A 24,539-nucleotide genomic window follows, 5' to 3' on the forward strand; every position below is an offset into this window, starting at 1 on the left:
GGGCCTAATTCCCCACGTTTACTACTCTAATCTTTCTTACCGCCGACTAAAGTGGACAATTTATGTAGTGGCGCTGGCTGGAAAGAGTGCGGTGAGGGGTTGACTAATTCAGAAAGCGGCACCTTCATTGAGCTGGCAGACCTTATTTACAGCCCGTCTGTTTTAAGAAGAGCCGGTGTGTGTCTGAGGCCACAGTCCGTGGAGTGGTCTGACAGGCTTCTGCTTGCGTGTGACGCTGGGTCCTAACTGTGCCACGCTGGGTCCTAACTGTGTGACGCTGGGTCCTGACTGTGCCACGCTGGGTCCTAACTGTGTGACGCTGGGTCCTAACTGTGTGACGCTGGGTCCTGACTGTGTGACGCTGGGTCCTGACTGTGTGACGCTGGGTCACTGGGTCCTGACTGTGTGACGCTGGGTCCTGACTGTGTGACGCTGGGTCACTGGGTCCTAACTGTGCCACGCTGGGTCCTAACTGTGTGACGCTGGGTCCTGACTGTGTGACGCTGGGTCCTGACTGTGTGACGCTGGGTCACTGGGTCCTGACTGTGTGACACTGGGTCCTGACTGTGTGACGCTGGGTCCTAACTGTGTGACGCTGGGTCACTGGGTCCTGACTGTGTGACGCTGGGTCCTGACTGTGTGACGCTGGGTCCTGACTGTGTGACGCTGGGTCCTGACTGTGTGACGCTGGGTCCTAACTGTGTGACGCTGGGTCACTGGGTCCTGACTGTGTGCCGCTGGGTCCTGACTGTGTGACGCTGGGTCCTGACTGTGTGACGCTGGGTCCTGACTGTGTGACGCTGGGTCCTGACTGTGTGACGCTGGGTCCTAACTGTGACGCTGGGTCCTGACTGTGCCACTGGGTCCTGACTGTGCCACGTTCCCGTGGCAGGAAGAAGCCAAGTCCAGGGAGCAGAGAGTGTGTGTAATGGAGTTCAGCAGCTGCACTCAGTAGGGACCGTGGTTAAAGTGTGACTGTTTGTTTTGGAGCAGTTATGTCCAGACTCTGTCTCTGCCAGAAGTTAGGAAGTTAGTCGGGCTGAGTTTATATGGTGTACCCTTTTATTGTCCTGTATTAGTGGTAATGCGACGGCTCTGTTTGCCCTTTTCTTGTTTTACTGGTCTGTTCATGTGTAATACGGTTAGCATGCCGTAGAGGCCAGACAAGGCATGGTCAGCGCTACATTAAATAAAGCTGCATCTTCTAGTACCGCCAGTCTGTTGGCTCTGAGTCTTCAGCGGTCAGCGACGGTGAGCTAACCTGTTGCTGCAGACCTGCGTGTGGCCAGGCAGGGACTCAGAGGTCAGAGCGGCCTACCTCCTGGATAACAGCCTGTCCCCTCCTCGCCCCCCGCAGTGCTGAACTATGAGAACGTGGTGGAGACGGGTTCGGAGACGGACGAGGACGACAAGCTGCTGGTGTCTGAGGAGGACGGCCTGGCCAATGGGGAGGCCAGCCCTGCCAGCCTGCCCAATCACGAGGCGGCGTCGCCCAGAGTGGGCCACGCCCTGATGACGAAGGAGGAGGAAGAGGAGGAGGACCTGCGGAACGGAGGGGTGGAGCACGTGTGGAGAGAGAGAGACATGTTACACGCATCGGTGCATGGTACGGGTGAGTACACACACACACACTTATACACACACACACTCACACGCACACACACACACACACACACAGTCACACACTCACACGCACACACAGTCACACACACTCACACACACACAGTCACACACTCACACGCACACACACAAACACACACACACACATACACACACAGTCACACACACACACACACACACACACTCACACACACACAGACACAGTCACACACACACACTCACATACACACACACACAGTCACACACACACACTCACACGCACACACAGTCACACACTCACACACACACACACACTCACACTCACACACACACACAAGCACACACACACACTCACACTCACACACACACACAGTCACACACTCACACACACACAGTCACACACACACACACACACACACACACACTGTGCGTGAGAACTGGGCTGTGACAGGGCGGCAGGCGTCAGGTGATGAGCTCTGATGTGACAGTAAAAAGCAGAGTCAGAAGACGTTAGCTTCATCATCACCGACACACACTCCGACGGCCGTGCTGTTAAAATGCTGTCAGCAGTCTGGGGTAGTTTCACACATGCATGCACACATGCTACACACACACGCACACACACGCACACACACACACACACACACACACGCTACACGCCGGCTACACACACATGCACACACACACACACACACACGCTACACGCGCACACACACACACGCACACACACACACACACGCTACACGCCGGCTACACACACGCGCACACACACGGACACACACACTCTACACACACGCACATACCTCTCGCACCCACACACATGCACATACGTGCACAAACACACACATGCATGCACAAAAAACAAACACACACACACATATGCATGCAGACATGCACACACACGAACACACACATACACATGCACACACACGAACACACACACACACATGCACACATACTTCACACCTGATTATCTCACACACACTCTGCACACAAACCACACCTGACAGTTTGTGATAACTTGATAGTGTTTCGTTATTCTCAGAAGAGATAGTATTTCATTTAGAAAATACGATTATGAAAATAAATCATGTGTAGTGAGAAACAGAATGCGTAAAAAGGCTTTGCTCTAATCCCTGTTTGATCTAAATTATTATAACGTTATATTTTTATCACTGTGTCACTTCTTGTGATATAAAACAATCAGAAAAGTGGGTATTTTTGTCAGCCTGTGACAATGCATTCATCACGACAATACTGCCTGCCTTTTATCAGTGCTAATGTAGTCTGAACCAGGCAGGTGGTGCATGGCAACTTTGTTTTGTGATTATTTTATTTATATGTTTCTCTTCCCCCCGAACACGGCATCAGAGAAAGCAGGGGCCTAGTCGCGGATGCTTGAAAGATAAATACTTTTAATTAGGAGCCGCGGATAATCATTAAAGGAAGCCAGGCTGCTGCAAAAGTCATTAACAATCTTAAATGAAATTTTTATTTTTATGATAGCCATTTACATGTATAATAAGAGTCAATGGTTCTTGGAGCTGTGTGACAGGAACAGAGTGCTGCAAGAGGCAGTGTACGACACCCCATTTAAATGAGCTGGTGTTAGCTATTCATTTCTGCTAATGAACTAGCTGTGCACTCTGCTCAAAGGGGAGACGTTCGCAGTTTAAAATTTTAATACGCTCCAAAAAAAAAGAAGGTAGGTTTACTCAGACGAGTTTGATTCGGCGCATGTTGTCGTCGAAAGATGCCGAAACCTGTCCGAAGCATCGGCTACGTTTAAGGAATGAAACTCTAAAAAGATTGGGAAGTTTCTAGAATTAGTTTGCACAACTGTAAAACCGTAGAGGCAGTACAGTTTGAGATGATATGAGATGTAAATATCTTCCATGTTTTTGAATGTTCTGAGATTATCTTATTTAGGGAGTCTTACGCGAGCTTGTGGCCGGTGCTTGTATTTGGTGTGTGTGTGTTTGTGAGTGCGTGTACTGTATGTGTGTGTATGTTGGTGTGCTTGCATTTTGTGTGTGTGTGTTTGTGAGTGCGTGTACTGTATGTGTGTGTATGTTGGTGTGCTTGCATTTTGTGTGTGTGTGTTTGTGAGTGCGTGTACTGTATGTGTGTGTATGTTGGTGTGCTTGCATTTTGTGTGTGTGTGTTTGTGAGTGCGTGTACTGTATGTGTGTGTATGTTGGTGTGCTTGCATTTTGTGTGTGTGTGTTTGTGAGTGCGTGTACTGTATGTGTGTGTATGTTGGTGTGCTTGCATTTTGTGTGTGTGTGTTTGTGAGTGCGTGTACTGTATGTGTGTGTATGTTGGTGTGCTTGCATTTTGTGTGTGTGTGTTTTTTTATTTTGTGTATGTGTGTATGTGTATGTGTGTTTATATTTTGTGTGTTTTTTTGAATTGTGTTTGTGTTTTATATTTGTGTTTGTATTTTGTGTGTATTGTATGTGTGTGTGGGGGTGTGTGTGAGCGTGTGTTTGCGTGTGTCTGTATTGTGTGCGTATATTTGCTTTTGTGTGTGTATAGTGTGTGTCTGTTTGTGTGTGTGTATAATGTGTGTGAGTGTGTGTTTGTGTGTGTGAGCATGTGTATTCTGTGTATTGTGCGTGTGTTTGCGTGTGTGTGTGTGTGTGTTTGCGTGTGTGTATTGTGTGTTTGTGTGTGTGTGTCTTGTGTGTGTGAGTGTGTGTGTATTGTGTGTTTGAGTGTGTGTTTGTGTGTGAGTGTGTGTATTGTGTGTGTTTACGTGTGTGTGTGATTGTGTGTATTATGTGATTGTGTGTTTGCGTGTGTGTGTTTTGTGTGTGTGTAAGTGTGTTTGTGTGTGTGTGTGATTGTGTGTATTGTGTGTGTGAGTGTGTGTTTGTGTGTGTTTGCGTGTGTGTGTATTTTGTGTGTGTGAGTGTGTATGTATTGTGTGCGTGTTTGCGTATGTGTGTGTGATTGTGTGTATTTTGTGTGTATGAGTGTGTGTTTGCGTGTGTTTGTATTGTGTGTGAGTGTGTGTGTGGTTGTGTGTATTGTGTGTGTGTGTTTGCGTGTGTGTGTGAGTGTGTGTATTGTGTGTGTGTGTGTTTGCATGTGTGTGTGAGATTGTGTGTGTGTGTTTGCGTGTGTGTGTGTGTGATTGAGTGTGTGTGAGTGTGTGTATTGTGTGTATTGTGTGTGTGAGTGTGTGTATTGTGTGTATTGTGTGTGTGAGTGTGTGATTGAGTGTATTGTGTGTATTGTGTGTGTGTGTTTGCGTGTGTGATTGAGTGTGTGTGAGTGTGTGTATTGTGTGTATTGTGTGTGTGAGTGTGTGTGTTGTGTGTGTGTTTGCGTGTGTGTGTATTGTGTGTATTGTGTGTGTGTGTTTGCGTGTGTGTGTGTGTGATTGAGTGTGTGTATTGTGTGTATTGTGTGTGTGAGTGTGTGTGTTGTGTGTGTGTTTGCGTGTGTGTGTATTGTGTGTATTGTGTGTATTGTGTGTGTGAGTGTGTTTATCAGCCCTGGTGCCTCACTGTCTGCAGTGATACCTAAGCACATAGCTCAGGTCTGAGATAAGCTGTGCCTTTCCCTGCCGCCGTGCCGCTCCGTCCACAGGAAGCAGAAGAGCGTTCTGAAGGTTCTCTCTGCGCTTCCCGCTCCAGCACAATCGCAGTTCTGTGTTCGGAATCGTCCTTGACATTCCTTTCATCCTACAATAGGGTGGACGCGGTGTACTGGAAAGCATGACATCATTATCACTGACGGACATTTTAAATAAATCACCTGCCCTCTTCCCAGATCTTCTCTCCTACTCATTCTGTTTTTCTTTCTTTCTTAAGGTCCTAAAGAATAATAATAATAAAATGAACTAGGAGCCCCTTTTTTTACTGCATTTGTCCCAGCTCTAACCGGTAATTAAAAAAAAGGAATGTTTTGAAAATAAATAGGATTGATGGCGTAGGTAAACAGGCGGAGTTATGGCAGCAGAAAGGTATTCTGGGTCCTCCTGGGACTGAACGTGGTCACTGAAACATTACTCTTCAGAAGGTGTAACATAGCCTTTTAGGCCTTTTGCGTTCACACACTTTTCAGCTGATTTATCAGGTAACGGAGAACAGACCAGGCACTCGCAACTAAGAATGTGTGTGTGTGTTTGTGTGTCTGTGTGGGGGGAAATAGCTGGATAAAAAATGACCTTTTTAACTTTTTAGAAAAGCACCAAATGTGAAGTAAGTGTTAGTGGTGTTAGCCTACCTCCTGGTGGAAGAGCTTGCTCTTCTACTGACCGCAAACAGGAGAGAAGAGGCCAGTCAAACAAACACTGTCGACCCAGGTGCTAATTGAACTGCAATTTCCCTTTCTCCCCAAAGTGAATAAAAGCCTTATTAACATTTAGCAAATGGTGCCACACAAAAGCAGCTTCTTAGGTTTCACAGGTGTCTGAAAGGTGGGCTGTTGTTTGTGCAGTGGCCACAGCGGTCGGCTTAAGGCACACGGTACTTAAGCGTGACTTCACAACACCTCTGAAGGGTCTGTCCTCAGAGTGCTGCCTGGGCTAGTGTTATTACTGAGAGGTCGAGGCACTCACAGACTCTGCATATGCAAATAGAATGCCTGGCAAGTTTTCTCTTTTTATTTCCAGTGGAGCTTTTTAATCAAGAGAAAATGCAGTATGTTTCATTCAAACGCGCTTTCTTTATCCTCTGTTGCCATTGGCTGAGCTGTTTTTATCTGTTTTGTGCAGAAGGAAAGCGTTTGACTTTAAGTGTGGGGTACTGAGAGTCTTCACTTAATGATTTAAATAGTTCAGAGGAACCGTGAAAACAACAAAAATAGATTTCCCCCCTCTCTCCCGTTTTACATAAACTGGAAGTTAACCGATGGCTGAAAACAAAATGGATTCTGCACGGGCAACGTTGAGCATCAGAGGCAGCACCTCACCTGCCAATCACGCGTCAAGACGTAGATCCCCTAAACATTTCTTCTCATAATTCAGGACAATTATCGCATTAGTATTTCAGATAATCACCACTGCGTATTTTGCTATTGTTATTTCATGGCTATTCCAGACTCTGGCACAAGGCCCCGCCGTGTGGCTTTCAAACCTAAAAAAACGATTAGTTCCTGTACGTGTAGCTCTATTTCATTGGAAAGGAAGTCGACCAGTTTCAAAATGGCCTGTATTATTTAACAAATTAAATTCTGCCAGCTTCACGCACCTTCAGATGAGAGGGTGACCTGAGCCTGTGACTCCCACATCACATGGGGAACCAACACAATAGCCATATATATAACCGGCCTCCCTCTTCTCAGAAATACCTTGATTTAATTTCTGAAGACACAGAGGAAGAATCTGCAGAGCAAAACTCCCAAAGTTAATTGTCTGTGTACGCTAACAACGTGTCCTTGTTAACCGCGCCAGTCGAATTCCCCCGACGTCTAAAACTTCTCTGTTCTTGTTCTTCTTGTGATTCTGCCCACCAGAGAGCTGGCGTTATCTCTGTCTCACCTATGCTGGGACAGACTGTGAGTTGCTCCGACGTTCCCGGTACGGTTTGCGTAACACCAAATGATAATGGGAACAGAAAGGTCACTCGATAAAGCGGTGCATTGTGGGCCCCCCCCTGCTGCAGCGGCGCTGGAACAGCCTGGGTGGCTTCACTGGTCCGCTCGCCCCGGTGGGCCCCGGTGGGCCCAGTTCAGCTCTCTGTCCGGCGGGCGCTACTTCCTGTAGTGAGTTTAGCGCTGGCTGTTGTGTAGAAGGTAGATATGGCTCTGGCTGGGCCTAGCGCTAGCGTTGGTTAAGCTCTCTACAAAAGCGACAGGCAGTCGGGCAGCGTAGCGGCCTTCTCCTGGCTCCGTACCTTCCTCTGAAGGCTTCACTGTGGACGCTGTGGCACTCAACACCCCCTCCCGCCTCTTTTCTCCTCAGATGAAATGAAGGATGAGTTTGATTCCATGGGGCCTGAAGTCACTCATCAGAGACTTGGAAACGGTACAGGTGAGTGAGCTCACTTCCAAGGGAAAATTTGGAACAGTGTGTGTGTGTGTGCGTGTGTGTGTGCGGGCATACACGTGTGTGTGTGTGTGTGTGTGTGTGCTCATTCTCAGCGCTGGTCTGTTCTGAACAGAGGAACCAAATCCTACCTGCCACTTCTAATTATGTAAACCAAGCTGATTTCCACCCACCCGCCTCTTGGGAATTAACTTCTCCTGCCATGATATCATCCGGCCCGCTGCTGATTGGCTGTGGCGGAGCGCCCGTAAACAGCAGCCGCCCAATGGCGCTCTTTCCCTGCGGCTCCCTCATCTTCCTGGTAATGCCTGTTTTTTGGGAACAATTCCGTTTCCATAGAAATAAATACCATTTCACGTTCCATTCGGAGTCTGCACTGGAAACAATGCAAAGTGCAGAATTTTTAATTTACGTCATAAAGGGAACAGGGCATTAGTATTTATTTGCTACAAACAATTTTACTACCTGTCGACATGATATTTCAGCGAGGGAATATCCCTAATGAGAAACATGCTCTGAACACGTCGTCATGTAGTTCCAGACTGTCTCTGTCAGTCAGGGAGCAGCGATGGGTGTGTATTACTGCATCTGAGAGTGAGAGCATCACAAATCACATTTAAGTGCAAAATCAAATTTGGCCTAAATTTGATTTGTTTAGTCCGTGTACTTTTGAATCCGACTACAATGCGACCGTAAAATACTCATCCATTTCACTACCAGTTGTGAATCACAACAGCAGACCTTTCAGGTTCCTTGCAGTCCAGTGTTTGATAATCGCTCGGTGCGATAGCGCACATATTTACATACAGGCCACTTAGGCTGAGCTTTGCCGATCACCCGGCCGGCCTTTACTGGTGTACTGTACAATCACCCAGCCTTTACTGGTGTACTGTACGATCACCCAGCCTTTACTGGTGTACTGTACGATCACCCAGCCTTTACTGGTGTACTGTACGATCACCCAGCCTTTACTGGTGTACTGTACGATCACCCAGCCTTTACTGGTGTACTGTACGATCACCCAGCCTTTACTGGTGTACTGTACGATCACCCAGCCTGCCTTTACTGGTGTACTGTACGATCACCCGGCCTTTACTGGTGTACTGTACGATCACCCAGCCTTTACTGGTGTACTGTACGATCACCCAGCCTTTACTGGTGTACTGTACAATCACCCAGCCTTTACTGGTGTACTGTACGATCACCCAGCCTTTACTGGTGTACTGTACGATCACCCAGCCTTTACTGGTGTACTGTACGATCACCCAGCCTTTACTGGTGTACTGTACGATCACCCAGCCTTTACTGGTGTACTGTACGATCACCCAGCCTTTACTGGTGTACTGTACGATCACCCAGCCTTTACTGGTGTACTGTACGATCACCCAGCCTTTACTGGTGTACTGTACGATCACCTAGCCTTTACTGGTGTACTGTACGATCACCCTGCCTGCCTTTACTGGTGTACTGTACGATCACCTCGCCTTTACTGGTGTACTGTACAATCACCCAGCCTTTACTGGTGTACTGTATGATCACCCAGCCTTTACTGGTGTACTGTACGATAACCCAGCCTTTACTGGTGTACTGTACGATCACCTAGCCTTTACTGGTGTACTGTACGATCACCCTGCCTGCCTTTACTGGTGTACTGTACGATCACCTCGCCTTTACTGGTGTACTGTACGATCACCCAGCCTTTACTGGTGTACTGTACAATCACCCAGCCTGCCTTTACTGGTGTACTGTACGATCACCCAGCCTTTACTGGTGTACTGTACGATCACCCTGCCTTTACTGGTGTACTGTACGATCACCCAGCCTTTACTGGTGTACTGTACGATCACCCAGCCTGCCTTTACTGGTGTACTGTACGATCACCTCGCCTTTACTGGTGTACTGTACGATCACCCAGCCTTTACTGGTGTACTGTACAATCACCCAGCCTGCCTTTACTGGTGTACTGTACGATCACCCAGCCTTTACTGGTGTACTGTACGATAACCCAGCCTTTACTGCTGTACTGTACGATTTAAAGGATCCATTGACAGTTTGACATTTTCAAGCCGTTTTGACAACGACACAATCCACTACCTTGACCTTTTATAAATTGGACCGTAAAGTGTTTACAGCTCCACAAACCACAACGCGCCGAGTTGACTTTGTTCGTCGGAGAGGCAATCTAATTAAAAGGTAGCTAATAAAAATGAGCCCAAATCCTATAAAGCAAAGCCTTCGGCCTCATAATATTTAGCTTAGTTGGCAAATTGGGCAGGAGGTACGGGAGACCCTTCTGCGGGACATATCAGCAGTGACAGGACTCTGGTTTTATAAAGAGCAGGAGGAAAGTTGGCTGTTTGGCAGGACAGCTTTTTTTTTGTTGGCCTGTAATCAGCGTGGACCAATGAGGATCTGCTGTTTCCTGCCGGATGGAGGCTGGCGGTGTGTTATTAGCTTTGTTAGCGATTGGGCGGCTATCTCTTGTCTGCAGCTCTGGGTTCCCCCAAGAGCAGGAATTGGAGGAATCCTTCCAGGACCCCACGGGACTTTAGCCAATTTCCGACTTTTAAAAACATCCCTTTTTTAAAATTAAAATACAGCCAAGAGATTCCTGAGGAACACTAAATTCGAACTTTTTTCCTTTTTATCAATAAAGACAGGGAACATATATTTGCAAATTAAGTACATTATGTATTTAAAAACATTCTGATGTGCTTTAACAACCAAGTCTGATTTAATAAATGTGTCATTCTCTCCTGGTGATCTTAAAGATAAATATTGTAAGCATCATCATCAAATTTCAGTTAATTTTAAGTGATGAAGGAAATCACAAGTGAAATTGGCAATCTGAGTAAATGTGATTTTGGCATAAACATTTTTAGCGTGACTGGTAATATGTTTAAAGCAAGAACGGTTCATCTTTAAAAGCCCTTCCACCATTCATGACAGCACTATCCTGAGATTAACTCATATTTCTTCTTTTAGTGGCCATTATGTGACAAGATGAACCCGTAACTTAGATGTATACTTCCCAAACTACCACCATAACCCTTTCCTGGGCTGTCTCCATTGCATTTCCAGCAGCATGTTTAGAATGTCTTACTGTAGCACCACATCTCTCTTGGGGGGACACAAAACAACTCAATTTCTGTTTTTTAACCCCCCCCCTGCCATATTCCCTCTCTTGTCTTTCCTCCAGTTAAGAGCGTGGATTGCACTGTGGAGTTGGAGGAGTTCTTCTCCGGGCGGAAGCTGGGAGGTCCGGAGAGCCACGTGGTCAGCATCGCCGAATACCTGCAGCGAGGGGACACCGCCATCATCTACCCAGAAGCCCCGGAGGAGCTGTCGCGCCTGGGGACGCCCGAGGCCAACGGCCCGGAGGAGAACGGTGAGGACAGGGGCGATGGGGGAGGGCAGCCGTCCTGCTTACCTTAGTACTCAGGCACCAGCGCCATCCCACTGGATTTCACATACATGCTTCTAAAATAGACAATCTGGGGCTTTGGTTGTAAGAAATATTTTGTATATCATAAATTATATTCAACTTTAATTTTGGTATTACTAAAAATAGGAATAGTCATGTCATTACATGACTTAAATGGCAGTTAAAATGCAAAGTGACCTGTATGGAAATGTTTTTATTACAACAATTTGATTACACCACATAGAATTGTGAATGACATTGTGTATGATTATGAGTTATGATATATGTACACAGTGAAAATCCCACAGTGATCCCACAGTCCTCCTGATGGCCTCACTTATGACTGCTTACACAGATCTGGCCAGTTTTTACTGACTTGTCCAGGGTGTACAGTACATATGTATGTGTGTGTGTTTCTGTCCATGTGTGTGAGTGTGCATGTGTCAGTGAGTGTGAGTGTGTGTTAGTGTGAGTGTGTGTGTGTGTGGGGGCACGTGTGTGTGTGTGTGTGTGTGTGTGTGTGTGTGGGGGGGCAGTGTGTGTGTATGTGTGTGTGTGTGTGGGGGCACGGGTGCGTGTGTGTGTGTGTGTGTGGGTGTGTGCGTGTGTGTGCGTGTGGGGGCACGGGTGTGTGTGTGGGGGGGGGGGGCAGTGTGTGTGTGTGTGTGTGTGTGCGTGTGGGGGCACGGGTGTGTGTGTGGGGGGGGGGGGGGGCAGTGTGCGTGTGTGTGTGTGCGTGTGTGTGTGTGTGTGGGGGGGGGCAGTGTGTGTGTGTGTGTGTGTGTGTGTGTGTGGGGGGGGGCAGTGTGTGTGTGTGTGTGTGTGTGCGTGTGGGGGGGGGGGCACGGGCAGCTCGAGACGCTGGCACTCGGTGCAGCAGATTGCAGAGATGCCTCCTGTCCCAGTCTGGGCAGCAGGCCCATTAGCTGCCATTGATTTGCTGACCTTTTGGCCCACTTCCCCCTCTCCCCGCCCCCTCCCCCCCGCCCCTCCCCCGTCCCCCCGCACAGACGTACCACCTGGAACTCCAGATGCTTTCGCCCAACTGTTGACCTGCCCCTACTGCGACCGGGGCTACAAGCGCCTGACATCACTCAAGGAGCACATCAAATACCGGCACGAGAAGAACGAGGAGAACTTCTCCTGCCCTCTGTGCAGCTACACGTTCGCTTACCGCACTCAGCTGGAGCGACATATGGCCACACACAAGCCAGGAAGAGATCAGGTGAGGCTCATATGCCTATCCCCGCCCCCCCCCCCCCTCTTCCTCCTCCTTTTCTTTCTCTTCCTCGCTCTTTATTTCTGCTGTGCAATAAGCCCTCTGAGAAAAGATATCATTTTGATTGGCAATCATTATTAATTTTTCATGGCATTTTGAAGATGCGGATCTTTTAATGGTAATAGCTTTAATTGGGACCTAAATGGATTTTTGATGGCCTCCTCTGATATGGTTTAGCAGTCTTATGTTCACGATCGAATGATTGTGTTAATTTCCAATTTAGAAATTTTATCTGCTCTTTAACTTCACTTTACTCTTAAGCTTTTATGTTCCTTAAACTCAGTCTAAACATATTCCATTTCACTATTTTCATCTGGCTCTCATCTCGTCGGGCCATCATCACTCTTAAAGGTGCTCCTGGATGCGTCAGCTTCTTACAGCACTTCTTCTGAAGTTTCTTTATCTCTGTCAAATTGCCTCAAATTTGTGTTTCGCAATATACTACGAACTACTGTACGGCATTTTTATTTTTGAAGAATCCTGGTAAAACTGGTAATATCTGCCTAATTACAAATAAATAATACCTAGTTTGATTAATGTGTGTAAAGTGAAAGACAACTTTGGAAGATTCTTATTTTTCTCTGAAGTGCACTGTACCCTAAATACAATTTAAAAAGTTTTAAGTCAACCTTATCCTATTCCCGGACTCTTAATGCAGTCACATTAACTCCTTTAAATATTTGTGAATTATCTTAAATCACACTCAGCAGGATTCATGCGATCTGACACACACCTGACTCCCCAGCTAGAACGAGCAGCTGGGATTTGGAGCAATCCAGTGTCCTAATCCTCGGATTGCTTCAGTATTTGCTTATTTGTTTGCATCCTCTATTTGGAAAGGCCTTCCTCTGCAGTCACATGACTGCGCAGTGTTGGAGGAATAGTCACATGACTGGACAGTGTTGGAATGATAGTCGCATGACTGCACGGTGTTGGAATGATAGTCACATGACTGCGCGGTGTTGGAATGATAGTCACATGACTGCGCGGTGTTGGAATGATAGTCACATGACTGCGCGGTGTTGGAATGATAGTCACATGACTGTGCAGTGTTGGAATGATAGTCACATGACTGCGCGGTGTTGGAATGATAGTCACATGACTGTGCAGTGTTGGAATGATAGTCACATGACTGTGCAGTGTTGGAATGATAGTCACATGACTGTGCGGTGTTGGAGCAGTAGTCACATGACTCTGCGGTGTTGGAATGATAGTCACATGACTGTGCGGTGTTGGAGCAGTAGTCACATGACTCTGCGGTGTTGGAGCGATAGTCACATGACTCCGTGGTGTTGAGCAGTAGTCACATGACTGCATGGTGTTGGAGCGATAGTCACATGACTGCGGGCATAGAGGCCGGGGGACAGCTGATTGGGCGAGTGGACGCCGTGTGGGAGAGTCTCACAGTGTTTCCTCAGAGGATATCTCCCTGTGACTGTTATTTCCTCTCCTGTGCACATCTCAATGTTCACACGCCCCGTTCATTTATTTTAAAATCCAGAAACTGTATTTAAAAATTAAAGTTCAGATCAGTTCCAAGTATAAATAAGGCTTGATTAGTTTTGCTTAATCTCTGTTTATATGTAAACGCATACATAATTATGACAGAACCTCAGAGGTATTTGGCCAATCAGAAGCAAATACGCAGCAGCCAGCGGTGATGGCCTGCCCCTTTCCGGAACCCAGCACGGCGCAGTGTGTTTGGCGTCAGAATAAATCCCTCTCATTTGCGAGTGGCAATCGCAATTAGTAAAGGCAAATGATTGTATCATATTAACAGTGGCACAACTAAACTTTCCAGCGGCCCTCTGAGGGAATGGCAGGGGTGTGTGGGGACGGGGGGGGTGAAACAGCTGTTGCTGTTTGTTTATGCGACTCAGCAACATGCGAGCGTGGGCCCCTCCCCTCCGGAGCCTGGTGGACCGAGTCGCGCTTGATCTTTGAAGGATGCTGCTGTTTGAACAAACCTCCGTGTCCCGCGCCACGCCATCTGTCTCCACGGCGAGGTGGGCAGGGACTGCACACCCCGGCGCTTGTCAGCATGGATCAGGGGGCTGGTCTCTGCGCACAGCACAGATCTTTTGTATTTCCTAACCATTTAACACGCTCACCTCCCACTCGGAATTAATTGCGCACGCCTGGTGAGTCGAGGGGCTTGGCTTCGCGTGCGCACGTTGTTATTGTTGTTATTGCTATTATATTTCCATTTCAGGGGCGCCTTTTTTAAATTGCAAATACGGGGGGCGGGGGGCGGGGGGGTGAGGACGAATTCACCAACGTTCTACCTTTGAACGGTAATTTGACTCGCGCTTTGCACTGGGTGTTCTACATTTATTAAAGAACCTTCTGATGATTAACTTTAAGTTAATTTGCAACCTATTAGAAAAATTGAGGTGCATACAGGGAAATTTGCGTAAGCATTTGTTTTGCATATAATTAGGTTAATGTATGAAGGTTGGTATTTTACTGGAGAGGCCTATCGCATAATCAGAGATTATCACAAATGAATAAAAGTCGATCAGATTGCTGTTTCTAATGAGGGGAAACTCTCTGGGAGCTGTTATTTATGATATTTCCGCTTGCCAAACTCTAAAGGCTTGCAAGCCAGGAAATTAAAAGGTATGTGATTGACTCTGTTATCATTGCCACACTTGTACTCTCTCAGTGGTGTTGGAGGAAGAAAGGCAAGATGGTGTGCAAGGAACGGCAGCCATTTGGCTTCGCCCGCAACGCGCCGATTGTGATTATTTACTGAAGTCTTCTTCTGAAAGGTTTGTGAAGAGCTCATGTAAATACCTTCTCTTCTGCAGCACCAACTGCTGAACCAGGGAGCTGGCAACCGCAAGTTCAAATGCACAGAATGCGGCAAGGCCTTCAAATACAAACACCATCTGAAGGAGCACCTGCGGATCCACAGCGGTGGGTGTCGAGGGGCTTGTTCTCTCCCTTTGAATATTCATTACCTTGATTTAAGATTGTTGTGAACTTCAGAGGACTTTCAAAATTGATTGGCATTTTTTTTTTTTCTTCCTCCCACTGTCAATGAATGACTCATTCTCCTCCGCAGCACTCCAAGAGCCTGTCGTAGTCCAGCAGTAAATAGATCAGTGTGGCTCAGGAATTGGAGCATTCAGGAATGTGATTTTCCAGTCAGTTTTTTGTTATTATTAGTATTATTATTTATTGCGGTGTTTGACGGTACGCTGTGCTGGTTTCCTCCGCAGGTGAGAAGCCGTACGAATGCCCAAACTGCAAGAAGCGCTTCTCCCACTCGGGCTCTTACAGCTCCCACATCAGCAGTAAGAAGTGCATCGGGCTGATCGCGGTGAACGGGCGGATGCGCGGCAGCATGAAGGCAGGGTCCTCGCCCACGTCAGCGTCCTCCTCCCCCACCAACTCCGCCATCAGCCAGCTGCGGCACAAGCTGGAGAACGGGAGGCCTCCGGGGCTTCCAGACCCTTCCGGCCACCTCGACATCAAGACCGAGCCGCTGGACTTCAACGACTACAAGCTCCTGATGGCCTCCCACGGCTTCGGCGCGCCCGCGCCCTTCATGAACGGAGGGATGGGGGGCGGGAGCCCGCTGGGGGTGCACAATTCGGCCCAGAGTCCCTTGCAGCATTTGGGGATGGGGATAGACGCTCAGCTCCTCGGGTACCCCGGTCTGGGAAACAACCTGAGCGAGGTGCAGAAGGTCCTCCAGATCGTCGACAACACCGTGTGCCGGCAGAAAATGGACTGCAAGCCCGAGGAGATCTCCAAGCTCAAGGCCTACATGAAGGAGCTGGGGTCTCCAATGGAGGAGTCCAGGCAGGGCCTGACCTCTCCCGGGGCTCCCCCGGCCAGTCTTCCCGTCGTCAGCCACAACGGCGCCACCAAAAGCATCATCGACTACACGCTAGAGAAGGTGAACGAAGCCAAAGCCTGCCTCCAGAGCTTGACCACGGACTCAAAGAGACAAATTAGCAATATCAAAAAGGAGAGATCGAATCACGTGCTGGATCTCGGCCTCGAAGACAAGATGCACAACAACAACATGCTGTTTACACCCTTTTCCTGCCAGTACTGCAAAGAAACGTTTCCAGGTCCGATTCCCCTGCATCAACATGAACGCTACCTGTGCAAAATGAACGAGGAGATCAAGGCGGTCCTCCAGCCCAGTGAAAACCTGGTGTCCAACAAGCCTGGGATGTTCACAGAGAAGCACGCCCTCCTCCTATCTTCCATGCTATCTGAAAAAGGGGTACCAAGCTCCTTTAACCCCTACAAGGACCACATGTCTGTACTGAAAGCTTACTTCGCTATGAACATGGAGCCCAATTCGGAGGAACTACTAAAGATTTCCATAGCGGTCGGCCTCCCTCAAGACTTTGTGAAAGAGTGGTTTGAGCAGAGGAAAGTCTACCAGTACAGCAATTCCAGGACCTCACCTCTAGAACGGAACAGTTTGGACATGTCGCTGGCTGCCGCCAATCACACCCCCTCGAAAGATTCCATGGCAGCCAGGTCCCCGGTGTCTCTGATCAAGGCCAGCGACCGCATCATGTCCCCCTCCATCGCAGAGCTCCACAACAACCTCAGCAGCTGCGACACGCCTCTCCAGCACTCCAAAACCGCCCAGTTCGGCAGCGGGAAGCAGATGGGCGACAAGTTGGACCACTCGAGGAGCAACACTCCTTCCCCTTTGAACCTTTCTTCCACGTCTTCGAAAAACTCCCACAGCAGCTCATACACTCCAAACAGCTTCACCTCGGAGGACCTTCAGGCCGAGCCTCTGGACCTCTCCCTGCCAAAGTTCATGAGGGAGCCCAAGGGGGTTCTGAGTGTGAAAAGCAGGCCCAAACCCAACAGCATACCGACAGACCACCACAGCGCTCCATCACCACGGGAGCTGCTGGAGGAGCCGCTCAACCTGGCCTATCTCAAGAAGGAGTTTGCCGGCTCCAACAACATCAACAACCTGGACAAAAGCACTAGCCCCATGTTCGGCATTAACCCCTTCGGCGGCAAACCTTTGTACACCTCGCTCCCTCCGCAGAGTGCTTTTCCTCCGGCCTCGTTCATGCCCCCGGTTCAGGCCAGCATCCCGGGCCTGAGGCCGTACCCAGGGCTGGATCAAATGAGCTTCCTGCCGCACATGGCCTACACTTATGCAACCGGAGCAGCTACTTTTGCTGAGCTGCAGCAGAGAAGGAAGTACCAGCGGAAACCAGGTTTCCAGGTAAATAAGCACTTGTAGTTTCAAGCCTCAGTGGGGTTTTCTCTCCTTTTTTTTAATGGGATCTCTCAGATGATTTGCTCATTCTGCTGCTAATTAAAAGGTACTCCGATTCTGAAATCCACACTTACCTGCAGCACAGTGCACTGGTGGTGCCGTGGGGGTAAACAGATGTCGAGCGTGCTCAGATGGCCTGGGCTCCCCACGCATGCTTCATTAGTGGTATCACCGTATAATGGATGTTTTAGAGGTTATGATGTGAGATTCAGGTGTTGCCAGACTTGGCGTTGGAATTGTCTGTGTGGTCGAGTGCAAACAGCATCCCGTCGCCAGCTGTTCTAATCTTCCTCCAGTTTAACTGCACATCTGCCCCCCTTTCCCCTCCGCTGTGCGAGCTCGGCCCACTTCGGGTTTTCTCAGGTACTAATTAGTGAAAACTCTGTGACTGAAACGCGACATCTGTGTGCCAGGAGAAGGTGCTGGGCAGGCAATGTGACAGACTCCACGTCTCTACCAAATCACTTTTTCCTTTTTTTATGGGAGAGAATCCAAAATGAGGTTCAACATGTGGATTAATAATGCACAGGCTTCATGTTCATTATCGCTGAATGCTGAAGGCTGTTTAACATAGAGGGAACCATTTTGATAAAAAGTATTAATAATGTTTCCTATTCTAAGTTATTAAATTAGATTTTAAAAATACAGCTACGGGCATTTAGCTGAAATTGATTGCAGAATGATAGTGCTCTGTTTTTAAAACCAGTGTAGCAATGTCTCTGAAATCATTGTCAGGCCATAGTAGGAACTTCTAATGAGGGCATTGGTGCTGCTCAATTTTGGTCATTTAGTGCACCTCTTGATTTAATCATTATGAGTTGAAAATTAGAAGACGGCCAATATGCCCTGCAAAGGGCTTCCTCTTATTATTAAGACCTTCTAATGTAATAATATTTTCCCCATTAATTTAAGTTAGCCTATCAGGTTAATCTTCCCTATGAAAGAAGAACAGATAAATATAGAATTAACACTCTTTCATGTATAAAATTAAAATAAATTAGAATGCAAATATATGGAATATGGAAATATTAATGATATTCAGCAGAGTCAAGGAGTCAGCCTCATTGGTAATACCATGCCTTAACACAGACACACACACACGTACACGCACGCGCACACACACACACACACACGTACACGCACGCGCACACTTGCACATGCATACTGTCCACACATACACGCGCACATCTGCTGTATATGCAGTCCTGTTTGTAAGTATTTGGACACTAGAGCCAAAACACAATTTTTGTTGTTTTGGCTCTAGCACATTGGAAGTGAAAATGTGGTGAAAGTGCTGACTGTCAGCTTTAATTTGAGGGTATTTACATCAATAGCAGGTAATCTGTGTAAGAATTACCTGCTATTTTAGGAGCACATAAATAATTGGACAAATGTACATTCTAATTAAAGTTGTCATATTTAGTATGACAACTTTAGCTCCTGTTTCTTTCAGGGACCTTTTGCCTACAGCTTTGTCATCAGCGAGTGAAATGCATGTTCAATTGGATTCTAGCCAGGTGATTGACTTGGTCAGTCAAGAACATTCCCCTTTTTGGCCCTGAAAATCTCCGTGGTTACTTTAGCAGCATGTTTGGACAACATCCAATGACCTTTGAGGCACTTGGTTGGATCTGAGATGTTCACCCTGATGCTGCTGTCTGTATCTTTCCTTCACTTTGGAACAGGTTCATCTTCATCTCCTCTGTCCACAAGACTTTGTAACAGAACTCTACAGTTCTTTCAAAAATTGAAAGTATTATTCAGCCATCCACTACAGTGGTTTTCTGCAGGCTATCAAGTCATTGGCTTTTACTGAGCACTTCTACACTCCTGCTTCTTAACAATGTACCTAGCAGCTGATTCTGACTCACCCAGTGTTGGGTATGGCATTTGTACGTATTGGTGCATGTTAAGAGATAATAGCAACAGACTCCAAATACAAATGCCACACCTAGAATCAACTGTAGACCTATTGTTATCTATCCAATTACTTTTGGTCCCCTGAAAGTATTGAAAGGGCTGTAATTCCTACACAAATCAACACAGGATATGTATACCCTCAAATTAAAGCTGACACACTCCACTTTAATGTCATAGTCATTCTTTCAATTCAAATTCAATGTGCTGGAGCGTGAGCCAAAACAACAAAAATTGTGTCACTGTCCAAATACTTATATACTACATAAGTACGTATAAGAATTGTTATGGGCAAACGTGTTTGAAAAGTGTTTTGGTCCTGGTCTTCCTGTGTGTAGATTTCTTGCGCTCCCAGTCTATTTTTAAACCTCACACCCAGACAAATCCACAGTTTAAGTGAAAAGCGCATATGCAGCACTGCAAACGCCCCCAGACGAAAACGTTTGTTAGCGGGTTACAATGAGCTCCATTCAGCTTTCAGCTCAAACGGCAGAAGGCGCCTGTATTTAGGTGGCAGGTGTGGACTGTAAAAATGTGATTATCTTGTAGGGGGAGCTGATTGACGGAACGGCAGATTATATGTCAGGCCTGGATGACCTGACGGACTCTGAGTCCTGTCTGTCCCGGAAGAAGATTAAGAAGACAGAAAGTGGTATGTACGCGTGTGACTTGTGCGACAAAACATTCCAGAAGAGCAGTTCCCTCCTAAGACACAAATATGAGCACACAGGTATATACTGTTCCAGACACTTATTTTACCCCATGCCTTTTTCATGTTTTGTGTTTACTAAACCCCTTTCTTTCCTGCCCTTCTTTGTTCATGTTTTCTTCTGTTCTTTTTGGTTTGTATGTGCTAGATAATTGATCCAGAACTCTAACATGCCTGTTCTTTCCTCTATTGACAGGGCCAAGCTGACCTGTTTTTTTTTTCTTTGTTTTTCTTTTTGAATGTAACAGAGATAAACGTAAAGTTGTGTGTGGTGGAGTTGGATATGTTATGAATCTGGCATCTTTCTGATAAGATTCTGCGGTAGTGACTAATGTAGTCGACTTTCAGTGATTTCTCGGTTTGTCAGAGAGCCATTTTGGACTTGCCTGTGATGGAGGGTATATTTAAAGAATTGTGAATTTGTAAATATTTATTAGAAAAAAAATGCATGGCTGTGTTTCCTTACCTCGTTTATACAGAATGGTCTTTTCAAAGGACGGCATTTTTTATTCCCTTTAAAGCCATAATAATTTTGATCAGTCAGTAAGTTCCTGTTTTACAGGATACAGTAATAATGTTCTCCCTGATGGCGGCACTAAATTAGCCACAGCAGCTCATCCAGCCGTCGCCTTTTGACCCCTTTCATGTTAAGTGAAAGTTTTACCTGTTATTTTATCCGAAAAGTGAAATGTGCTTTTATCATCGCTCCGAGTTTAAATATCTATAATTGAAGACCGTGCCCACAGGTTATATTTTTTGTGCTTTTGTGAAATTTGGCGACAATATGAAAATCTTGCGGCCTCTTTTTTTCCTTCTTGGGGACTCTTTCCGAGCCTTGCATCATCCCAGGCCTGCAGTTTGCATTATTGAGCCCAGCAAGCACAGGCAGAAATGTGTTGTCTATTTCTGAACTGGTGGAGGGTTAAGCATGGCAGCTATGGGAGCTGTAGAAGGCATACCAGAACTATTTGTGGTCAGGAATTGGGCAGATGTGTGTGTGTGTGTGTGTTTGTTGTGTATGTGTGCGTGCATGCAGGTGGACATGTGTGCATGCATTTTTGAGCAGGTGTGTGTATGTATGTGTGCGTCTGTTTGTGTGCGAGTGTGTTTGTGTGGGTCTGAATGTGTGTGTCTGTGTATGGGTGTGCACGTGTGTGTGAGTGTGACTGTGTACTGTAAGTGTGTGTGAGTGAGTCTGTCTGAGTGAGTTTGTGTGTGTTCATGCGTGTGCATATGAGTGTGTCATTCGGTGTGTGTGTGTGTATGCGTGGTTGTGTGTTTTGTGCGTTTCTGGATGTATGTATGTCTGTGTACGTGTGTGTGTGTCTGTGTAGATGTTGGCATGTGTCTGTGTGTGTGTGTGTGTGTGTCTATGTGTGTGTTTCTGCATGCATGTGTGTGTGTATGTGTAGATGTTGGCGTGTGTGTGAGTGTGTGTTTCTGCATGTGTGTGTGTGTGTATGTGTAGATGTTGGCATGTGTCTGTGTGTGTGTTTCTGCGTGTGTGTGTGTGTGTGTCTGTGTGTGTGTGTGTATGTGTAGATGTTGGCATGTGTCTGTGTGTGTTTCTTCATGTGTGTGTGTGTGTGTGTGTGTGTGTATGTGTAGATGTTGGCATGTGTCTGTGTGTGTGTTTCTGCATGTGTGTGTGTGTGTGTGTGTGTATGTGTAGATGTTGGCATGTGTCTGTGTGTGTGTGTGTGTGTGTGTGTGTGTGTGTGTATGTGTAGATGTTGGCATGTGTGTGTGTGTGTGTGTGTGTAGATGTTTGCATGTGTGTGTGTGTGTGTGTGTGTGTGTGTGTGTGTGTGTGTGTGTGTGTGAAGCTACATGCCCTGGTGTGTGTCGGCCTGGCTGTATGCAGATGTGGTGTGTTATAGTAGATCAGTGCCTCACAACATGCCCTGTCACTGGGGGCCTTGTGTTAGCTAGCAGCACTAAAGTACGAAGCCATGAGAGCACACTGTGTTACTGCCAGACAGTGCTTCCAATACGGCGGCCATGACGCTTCGGTGGGAAGACTCTGAATGAAATAAGAATGTGTGCTGACTTTTCCTCCAGTGGTGCCTTATACTGGAGATTATCTTTTGATGAGGGAATCACTGACTTATTTGATTCCATCTTCTATTGGTTTATGTCTGTGCCACAGCTTTTCTGTCCGTTTGTTTGGTTTAAAGCTTTGTTTGTGTTACATGCTTGCAGTGAGGCACTCATGCCTAAAATAAGTGTTTGCGATTCCGTTCCTCCATGTTGTAGGGATAGGAGGGAATTTTAAAGTATAAACAGATGATGCACAGATATCTGCTGTGTTTCATTGCTATTTTGTGTGTAATTATTATTTTAAAAAGTTCAAATTTGAAAAAGTACAGTACATTTTATTGTACTGTAATGATAAATGTGTTCTTTTTAATGTTTAATATCTATGTATGCTTTTTTATTATTATTACTATGATTATGATTTCATTTGCACTTTTGTTTGTTTCTCTGTCTGTTTGTTTGTTTGTTCCGTTTCCTCCTAACATGATGTTGTCATTTTTAAGCGCTAGTCGCGTTAGCAGCAGTCCTAACCTCCTTCCCCCTTGGTCTCCGCAGGGAAGCGACCACACCAGTGTCAGATCTGCAAGAAGGCCTTCAAACACAAGCACCACCTTATCGAGCACTCCAGACTGCACTCCGGGGAGAAGCCCTACCAGTGTGACAAGTGTGGCAAGCGCTTCTCCCACTCCGGCTCCTACTCCCAGCACATGAACCACCGCTACTCCTACTGCAAGAGGGAGGCGGAGGAGCGGGAGGCAGCGGAGAGAGAGGCCCGGGAGAAGGGCCACCTGGAGCCCACAGAGCTGCTCATGAACCGGGCGTACCTCCAGGGCCTGACCCCTCAGGGCTACCCCGACCCGGACGAGAGGGACACCATTTTGCGCGAGGGCGCGGCGGAGGGGCCGATGCGGGAGCGGCAGGGGGAGGTGGAGGGGGCGTACACCGAGCTGGGGGGGCGCCAGGACGAATTCGAGGAGGAGGAGGAGGAGGAGAGCGAGAACAAGAGCGTGGACACGGATCCGGAGAACGGGGAGAGGTCCATGGACGAGAGCTCCGTGGACGGGAAAGCGGAAACCAAATCGGACCACGAGGACGGCGTGTAATCTAGACTACTGCCTTTCCCCTGCTTTTATAAAACATGAGAACTGAATATGATTTGTCCCGGTAGCATTGTTACCTGCTTGATTGGAAACACGCTGCCGTGTGCTCAAGCTGGACGTGCACGTGCCTGAGGCTTCCAGAAGCTCGTCTCGACGGACTCCACAGGGGGAGGGTCGCAATTCTGCTGAAAGAGACCTTTTTAAAACTTTGAGTTTTTGGGGGGGGGGAGGGAGGGGGGTGTGGGGAGTGTTTAAGAAGATGCATTATGCAAAAAAAAGAATAATAATAAGTAAATAAATAAATGAAATACATTTTAAGAATTGTACAGTATTAAGGCCTAAAAAATGTGTGGTGCTAACATCCTAAAACCCTGTGTTTCATAGTATTTATAGCACAAACTAGTAACTTGTACAAATTGCACTCTGCTTCTATAATCACTACAAAAATAGTAAAAAGTATTGCCTATGTATATTTATACAGTGTTTAATAAAAATCAGTAGTGCCAGCACTACAGTTCATCAGTATTATGACTTATCTATCACTTAATGTGTTGTCTACAGTTTGCCCTGTTGTTAGGCCAACTAACCACACAGTTTTAGGCCTCTGATTTTTTTTTTCTCTTTTTGACGTGAAGGAACTTAACTGATACATGCGTGATTATAAGATGTTTAAGTCTTAAAGAGACAGGAAAGTGAAGGAAACAATGGTATGACGGGACGGAAAGTGTGAAGGATGGTGTGTGTTATGAAGGCGAAAGCCTTCGTAAGGTGATTTTTTAACAAGAAAAAAGCCTTATATGCAAACCTTTTAATCTGCGTGTTTCTGCAAGTGCCATCCTTGTATAGTGTTATGGAAGGTGACGTGTCACCTTTACACCAGCTTCAGTATTAAGAAATAGTTCACCTCGTTCTTTGAAACACCCATGTCAGTATTAGAATAGACAACGGTTCCTTAGTTTACATTTGTTTGTGCAATTTTCAGTGTTTTGTATTTTTTTCATTAACTTTTGTCAGTATTACACCAAACTGTTTTTTTTGGTTTTGTTTTGTTGTTTTTTTCATTTGCATTCATTTTATTTTAGGTTAAATAACATTTTATTTATGTGGCTCATTTTATATTTCCTAATTTTATTTATTTCATACTGTAGTGTACAGTATTATAGTTATTCAATATATAGATATATTTTAGTAAAAAGGAACA

At 46.6% G+C, this 24,539-nt stretch overlaps 1 protein-coding gene across 8 annotated transcripts in view; it reads left to right on the forward strand.

The window, feature by feature from the left end:
* The window catches only part of LOC133116554 (zinc finger E-box-binding homeobox 2-like), an 88,383-nt gene extending 64,811 nt beyond the window's left edge, over positions 1 to 23,572 (forward strand). For 2 of the 8 annotated variants that reach the window (XM_061226231.1, XM_061226224.1), the window contains exons 2-9: positions 1,358 to 1,612; positions 7,514 to 7,582; positions 10,797 to 10,985; positions 12,032 to 12,246; positions 15,111 to 15,219; positions 15,525 to 17,521; positions 20,042 to 20,222; positions 22,794 to 23,572. In XM_061226231.1, the coding sequence (XP_061082215.1) occupies positions 1,358 to 1,612; positions 7,514 to 7,582; positions 10,797 to 10,985; positions 12,032 to 12,246; positions 15,111 to 15,219; positions 15,525 to 17,521; positions 20,042 to 20,222; positions 22,794 to 23,341 (3,563 nt within the window). In that variant the 3' untranslated portion in view covers positions 23,342 to 23,572. Of the gene's footprint in view, positions 1 to 1,352; positions 1,613 to 7,513; positions 7,583 to 10,796; positions 10,986 to 12,031; positions 12,247 to 15,110; positions 15,220 to 15,524; positions 17,522 to 20,041; positions 20,223 to 22,793 lie in introns of all 8 variants that reach the window. The other 6 variants (XM_061226232.1, XM_061226230.1, XM_061226229.1 and 3 more) reach the window with 5 other exon arrangements.
* The last annotated feature ends 967 nt before the right edge of the window (positions 23,573 to 24,539 follow it).

Source organism: Conger conger, chromosome 17 (genome assembly GCF_963514075.1).
Source record: "Conger conger chromosome 17, fConCon1.1, whole genome shotgun sequence".
In the NCBI taxonomy this organism is placed as follows: Eukaryota; Metazoa; Chordata; class Actinopteri; order Anguilliformes; family Congridae; genus Conger; species Conger conger.